General features: G+C 39.4%; 1 protein-coding gene across 5 annotated transcripts in view; it reads left to right on the plus strand.

Moving 5' to 3' along the window:
- Positions 1-8057, plus strand: part of LOC103240688 (thiosulfate sulfurtransferase like domain containing 3) — a 61536-nt gene that overhangs the window by 14817 nt on the left and 38662 nt on the right. For 2 of the 5 annotated variants that reach the window (XR_012095019.1, XM_008007516.3), the window contains one exon: positions 853-1442. The exons of the other annotated variants lie outside the window; for them this stretch is intronic. Coding sequence is in view for 1 of the 2 variants with exons in the window: in XM_008007516.3 (XP_008005707.2) it covers positions 853-865 (13 nt within the window). In the remaining variant the exon portion in view is untranslated. Of the gene's footprint in view, positions 1-852; positions 1443-8057 lie in introns of those variants that run through there. 5 annotated transcript variants of the gene reach the window in all.

Below are 8057 nucleotides of genomic sequence, written 5' to 3' on the forward strand. Positions count from 1 at the left end.
CGGGGTTTCACGGTGTTAGCCAGGATGTTCTCGATCTCCTGACCTTGTGATCCGCCCGCCTCGGCCTCCCAAAGTGCTGGGATTACAGGCTTGAGCCACCGCGCCCGGCTGTTGAATCATTTTCTTATCTGTAAATTGAAAATGGCACTCTCACCTGAGATAATGCATGTTACTTGCCATGGAAATACAAGGGTTGGGATTCTAGGAATTAATTTTTAAGTAGCTTAGTGTCATTCAATAGTATTCTAAAAGACCAGGTTACTTATATTACCTAATCATGTATGACGTTTATGTTAGTATACCTTCTATTCATCAAAGGGGCTATGAGCTAGACCTGCAGATTAACACGCAGATGTGGCCTTAAAAAAAAAAAAAAAAAAAATCTGGGATCCAGAGAAGTAGGTGAAATTTGAACAACGCAAATACATTAACAGCTTCTAAAGACTTATAGCAGTGTTATGACCAGCATGGTAGTGATGAAATTTACAATTTAAAAATTAAAATTGGGCCAGGTGCGGTGGCTCATACCCATAATCCGAGCACTTTGGGAGGCCGAGGAGGGTGGATCACGATGTCAGGAGATCAAGACCATCCTGCCCAACATAGTGAAACCACCCGTCTCTACTAAAATACAAAAAATCAGCTGGGCATGGTGGCGGCCGCCTGTCCCAGCTATTCGGGGCTGAGGCAGGAGAACTGCTTGAATCTGGGAGGCGGAAGTTGCAGTGAGCCGAGATCGCGCCACTGCACTCCAGCCTGGCAACAGCGTGAGACTCTGTCTCAAAAAAAATAAATAAAATAAAAATTATGATTCATATGGGGATAATCAGAACAGTGGTTGCTGTTCTACAGGGAAGAAGATTAACTGGAAAAGGCAAGGAGGAGCCAGGCACGGTGGCTCAGGCCTGTAATCCCAGCACTTTGGGATGCCTAGGCAGGCAGAGATCGCTTGAGCTCAGGAGTTCAAAACCAGCCTGGGCAACATGGTGAAACCCAGTCTCTACAAAAAAAATACAAAAAATTAGCCAGCCACGGTGGTGCGTGCCACCACTTGGGGGGCTAAAGCAAGAGGATCACTTGAACCCTGGAAGATCACACCACTGCACTCCAGCCTGGGTGACAGAGTGAGATCCTGTCTCAGAACAACAACAACAACATTGAAAAACAAAAAACAAAAGGCAAGGAGAGAACTTTCTAGGGTGATGGAAATGTTCTGTATCTTGACTGAGGTATTGGTACATAGGTATATACATTTGTCAAAACACACTGAACACTTAAATGTACATTTTTGGTAAGTGATTATACCTCAGTTTAAAAATAATGAAAACAAATGCCTAAATGTAAATGACTCCCACTAGCATGGGTATATTCCTTTGGAGTGTTAAGTCCTACACTTATTAGTGTGCTATTGCACTGGTGGCAAATAAACCTGTTTTCTCTTGTCTGTGCCTCTTTAGACCCATGTATTTTTAGACTCACTCATGCAGTCATTCTTGTAGTAACTATAAGGACTTGTTTTTTCCTAAATGAGATGGAAGGCCATTGAAGAATCTGGGGTGGGGATGCAATTTGATCACCTTGAACTTCTATTTCTGACAATGTCAGAAATATATATATTTCTGTCAGTGCATGTGTGTGTATGTACATATATATACACACACACACATATACACACACACATAGAAGAGCCATAATCTCAGGGAGAAGGAAAATTGTAGACAATGAACCAACATTGAAGTACTGGGCCCATCAAGGAATAGGATTCTGGGTAAATACATCAGGCTTTTAGTCGGAATCCCTGAAAAGCTATGCCCTAGAAATAGAGGTGAACCAGAAATTCACAACCCCCACAAGAACTCAAAACAAGCTTTGAATCAACTAAATCCCTGAACGACTCAAGGTGATCTTCCTAATATCTTAAGGGCCTACCAGAAGTAAATCCTCTCTAGAGAAAGATACCATTATCTAGCTAGAGCAGAAGTTGGCAATAATAAATCTTTTAGTCTTGTGGCCAATTAGGTTTCTGTTGCAACTGCTCAACTCTGCTGTTGCAGCACAAAAGCAGCCACAGACAATACATAATGTGACTATTCCAGTAACTCTACTTATGGCCACTTAGGTTTGAATTTTGTTTCATGTGTTGTCAAATATTATTCTTCATTTGATTATTTTTCAATCATTTAAACATACAGCAAACATTCTTAACTTAAAGCCAGGCAAAAACAGGTAGCAGGTCAGATTTGGTCCATGGGGCATAATTTGTAGATCCCTGAGCTACAGCCACAAATTATCCTTACAATTTTTCACATACAATTTCACCTTCCAATTTTCACACACAATTTCAGTATTCTACCAAAAATTACTAAGCACAGCAGTCAATAGGACTTTATGATTGAGAAACAATGGAAAAACATGACAAGAGAAATGGATCCACAGAAGAACTACAGATTGGAAGTTTTCAGACACAGACTTTAAAATAACTGTGATTAATATATTCAGCAACTTAAACACCCATTAGAAGGTAGACAGGTTTAACGGCAGATTAGACACGCCTGATGACAGGATTAGTGAAAATGGAGAAATCAGAGGTACATGTCTTAACATGGATGACTCTTACAATGTTGAGGGAAAAAAGCAAATTACAGAAACATATACAGTATAGTTTTTTTTTTTTTGACAAGGTTTTTCACTGTTACCAAGACTGAAATGCAGTGGCAAGATCACAGCTCATTGTAACCTATACCTCCTGAGCTGAAGCAATCCTCCCATCTCGCCCTCCAGAGTAGCTGGGGCTACAGGCACACACCGCCACACCTGGGTAGTTTTTTCACTTTTTGTAGAGACAGGGTCTCGCTATGTGGCCCAGGTTGGTCTCAAACTCCTAGCCTCAGCTGATCCTATTCTTCTGCCTCCCAAAGCACTGGGATTACAGGCATGAGCCACCATGCCTGGCCAGTATAGTTTTTAAACATATAAAATATTATATTATTATTTAGGCATATGGACATATATAGTGTACATATAAATATAAAAATAATAAATATCTAATTCTTAATGGTTTCCAATGGGGGAAGGGAGAGGAACACAATAGGCTTTAACAGTATTGTTGACAATTTTATTTAACATGTTTGGTAGGTAAGCACTTATTTTTACCTTTTGTATGCATGGGACAGGAACTGTTATCCCCACTTGGCTACACCTGAACAAGACTATACAATTATACCTTTGGATTCCTGGTACTCCCCCCACTTTTTTTTTTTAAGAAAAAACTTGATAATGTATTCTATTTACCCAAATAAACAAAGGGTTAATAAATTAGAATAATGTTATCTTCTATATTAGCTCAAACTTATAAAGACAATTTTAGTTGTCAGTTATTCTGATATATTTAACAAATTTTATGTGTGTATATATATGTGTATATATGTGTATGCATATGTGTGTGTGTATATATATGTGTATGTGTGTGTATATATATATTTTTTTAGATGGAGTCTCGCTCTGTCACCCAGGCTGGAGTGCACTGGCAGGATCTTGGCTCACTGCAAGTTCCACCTCCCGAATTCACACCATTCTCCTGCCTCAGCCTCCCGAGTAGCTGGGACTACAGGCACCCGCCACCACGCCCAGCTAATTTTTTTTCTATTTTTAGTAGAGATGGGGTTTCGCCATGTTAGCCGGGATGGTCTCGATCTCCTGACCTCGTGATTTGCCCACCTTGGCCTCCCAAAGTGCTGGATTACAGGCATGAGCCACCACACCTGGCCTTTTTTTTTTTTTTTTTTTGAGACAGGGAGACAGGTTCTCACTCTTTATCCCAGGCTGGAGTGCAGTGGTGCAATCTCCTCTCACTGCAACCTCTGGCTCTAGACAAATTATACATTTTTTTTTTTTTTTTAAACCAGGTCTCACTCTGTCTTCCGAGTGGAGTGCAGTGGCATCATCATAGCTCACTGCAGCTTGACTTCCTGGGCAGCTCACATGATTCTCCTGCCTCAGCCTCCTGGGTAGCTAGGACAAAAGGCACATACCACCACACCGAGCTAATTTTTCTAATTTTTGTAGAAGCAGGGTTTCACCATGTTCCCCAGGCTGGTCCCAAACTCCTGGGTTCAAGCAATCACCCTGCCTTGGCCTCCCAAAGTGTTGGGACTACAGACATGAGCCACAGCACCTGGCCTTATGCCAACAAAACTCTTAGGAGTAAAACCGTTATTAAGATCTGTAGTATCAGAGACCTCAAAATGTGACTATACAGCATATGATTTAATACATCATTTAATAAATGTCTGTTTATTTGAATAATGGGAGAATATCACTTTTACTTTGATAATATAAGGGTAGATCAAAAGTTTTAGATATGTATGAGAAAAGCCAGATTACATTTTTAAATGCTATATGTACTCTACATCTCTTTCATAATGGAATAGGAGGAAGATGTCCTGAAAAAACTGGCAACAGTGGATAGCCTCAGAGTTCTAAATCAATCAAAGTATCTCAGGTTTCTTTCATTCACATCATCTTTCTTCTCTGCTTATGATCTCAGTGGGGTTTCTTGGATTCTGAGATAATGTCCCCTTTTGCTATCTAGAATGTATATGCCATAGAAATACTGGATAGAGGTAGTAGGATCAGCAGCTAATCTATGAGAAATTTTGTATGATTAGACACAAAAAATTGAATGCTTGCCTTACCATCCAGTAAAAAATACTTTTCAGTGCCCCAAAAAACAGCAATTTATTAATGGAAAAATATAATTTTATCACCACCACTTTTTAATGCTAAAAGTTTCTCTGGGAGCAAAGGATAAGAAGAAAAAAAGAAATTTTAATAAGGTATTATTATTATTATTTTTTGAGACAGAGTCTGGCTCTGTTGTCCAGGCTGGAGTACATTGGCTCGATCTCAGCTCATTGCAACCTCCGCCTCCCGGGCGGGTTCAAGCAATTCTCCTGCCTCAGCCTCCCAAGTAGCTGGGACTACAGGCACACGCTGCCACACCTGGCTAATTTTTTGTATTTTAGTAGAGATAGGGTTTCACTGTGTTGCCCAGGCTGTTCTCGAACTCCTGAGCTCAGGCAATTCGCTTGCCGCAGCCTCCCAAAGTGCTGGTATTATAGGCGTGAACCACCACGCCCGGCCAATAAGGTATTATAATGGCAGAATGTGGTTGAAGTGAATCCAAATAAGGATAATAATTGTTCCTACTTCACAGTAAAGTTTTGAAGATTAAATCAGATAACACATGTCAAATATTCAATACTTTGCCACTATTTATTACTGTGTGAATATGTACAATATGATACCTGTTTGTAGGCAGCTGATATTTTGTGTTACTGTTTGCATTAATTTAACATTAATGGGTAAAGATGGCAGGTGAAAACTCCTAAACATATGGGGGCAGGAATGGCAGTGGACTCCTTACTGAAAACAAGAAGATAAAGTGAAACTGAAGACTGAACCATGAGCTAGCTTCTTGCCTTATTTCGTCTCAGAACTGACAGCCCAGCTCCTATTACCTGAGATAAGCTTTCTCTCCAGAAAAATTGACCCACCCTGAAGAAAAACCTTTAAAAAACTATGTTGGGGTGTGAGACATGGCTAAGGAAAATGTTTTGCTGTTCTCTTACCTATAATGAAGCTCACCACTGAAAAGTCCTACCCATGTACACAGAGATGTTCCAGTTAGTTTTTTCTGTGTCTCAAATATGAAGGATCCCGAGACAATTACGGCCAAGATTCTAACTTGAAAGACTACGACCAAACCAAACAGCAAAAAGGAACTTAAAGGAAATACAGTTTGAATAGCCCTTATCTGAAACAGCTGGGACCAGAAGTGTCTCAAATTTTGAAATATCTGCCTATATATGCGGTATCTTGGGGATGGGATCCAAGTCTAAACAAAATTCAGTTATAGTTCATGTATACTTAATACAAATAGCCTGAAGTTAATTTTATACAGTATTTTGAAATAATTGTGTACGTGAAACAAAGTTTTGACTGTGACCCATCACATAAAATCAGATAGCGAATTTTCTACTTGTGGCATCATGTTGGCACTCAAGAAGTTTTGGGTTTTGGACAATTTGGATTTCAGATTTTCAGATTATGGATGCTCAACCTGTAGCGTTAATGCAGGGAACAAAGAAAATTTTAAAACAACCAAAAAAACCTAAGTTAATATCCTTAGAATTTTGAGAAGCCATTGCACTCTCCAGAACAAGGTACTACTTAAAAGACTTGGATTACCAGCTAAGTGGAGTATCTCATGCCTGTAATCCCAGGGCTTTGGGAGATCGAGGTAGGAGGATCACTTGAGGCCAGAAGTTTGAGACCAGCCTGGGAAACACAGTGAGACCCCTATTTCCACAAAAAATTTAAAAATTAGCTGTGCAGCCATAGTCCTAGCTACTGAGGAGACTGAAGTGGAGGACTGCTTGAACTCAGGAGTTCAAGGTTACAGTGAGCTGTAATGGTGCCACTGCGCTACAACCTGGGTGACAGAGGGAGACCTTATCTATGGTGAAAGAAAAAGACTTGGATTCCCCATATCTTAAATGCAAGAGAAAACAAAGGGAAGTCCCAATATGATCAATTCTATTATGAGAACTGTGTTACTTGGACAGTAGTCAGTCCTGACTGAAGGCTGTAGAACTCCAACAAGTCTCCCTGTGATTTGGAGAATAAAAAATGATAAACGATTCTGATGATCAATTAATAGAAGATACAAATGAAGCTGAACAAATTACAACCAAGGCAATTACTACTTGCAGAAATACAAAAATATGATAAAGAAAATGTAATCATGGTATGCTATAGAAGACAATATTATGTATATTTATATTTAGATATGAATTTAACAAAAATTATACAATTAAGTGATGATGGGAGTAGAAGTCCCAGTGTAAGATCAGGTTAGGGAAGGAGAATAGGGGGAGAAGTATGAAAAGCAAAATCATCTTCCATAGCAGGGAGTTAGATAATATTTATATTTAAAAAAAAAAGAAAAAAATGACGGGAGTGTAAGCGGGGGAGGCAATATGGTAATATATTTGGAGGTCAGATGCCCAGATTTTAAAAAATGCTTTATTTATTTTTTAATAAACAGAGACAGAGTCTCGCTTTGTTGCCCAGGCTGGTCTCGAACACTTTGCCTCAATCCTCTTGCCTCAGCCTCCCAAAATGCTGGGATTATAGGTATGAGCCACCACGTCTGATCAAATGCCCAGATACTAAGAATTAGAATCTAATCCAAGCTCTGTCATTTACTTAATCTGTGACTGGGTAAATTACTTAATATTTCTGCTCCAGAGTTTCATCATCTTTAAAATGATTGTTCTAAGAATTTACTTCATAAATGCAGAGAGCTTAGAACATAATTGGCACACTTTTAATAAGTGTTCAAATAAATGTAATTAAAACCTTGTCACTTGGAAATGTGGAACTAAACAGCAGAGAAGTGACTAAAAGTTCAAAGTGGCTGCCTCTGGAGAATGGGAATGAGAGGTAGGGAGAATGGGACGGGGTCTAACATTTTCTCTATAATGTCTTACAGCAGCAACACTGTCCAACAGAATTTTTTTTTTTTTTTTTTTTTTTAAAGACAGAGTCTTACTCTATTATTCAGGCTGCCCAGGCCAGAGTGCAGTGGCATGATCTCAGCTCACCACAGCCTCTGCCTCCCAGGTTCAAGCAATTCTCCTGCCTCAGCCTCCTGAGTAGCTGGGATTACAGGCACCTGCCACTACGCCTGGCTAATTTTTTTATTTTTTAGTGGAGGGGGGGGGGTTCACCATGTTGGCCAGGCTGGTCTCGAACTCCTGACCTCAGGTGATCCACCTGCCTCGGTCTCCCAAAGTGCTGGGATTGCAGGTGTGAGCCACTGTACCTGGCCCAATATAATTTTAATGCAAACCATTACATGATTTTAAATCTTACACTTAAAAAATTTAAAAGTAAAGTGAAATTAATTTTAATGTTTTATTTAATCCTATGTATCCAAAATATTTAAAATATGTAATCATTATAAACAAATTAGAGATTTTATATTCTTTTGT

Source organism: Chlorocebus sabaeus, chromosome 13 (genome assembly GCF_047675955.1).
Source record: "Chlorocebus sabaeus isolate Y175 chromosome 13, mChlSab1.0.hap1, whole genome shotgun sequence".
NCBI classification, from domain to species: Eukaryota; Metazoa; Chordata; class Mammalia; order Primates; family Cercopithecidae; genus Chlorocebus; species Chlorocebus sabaeus.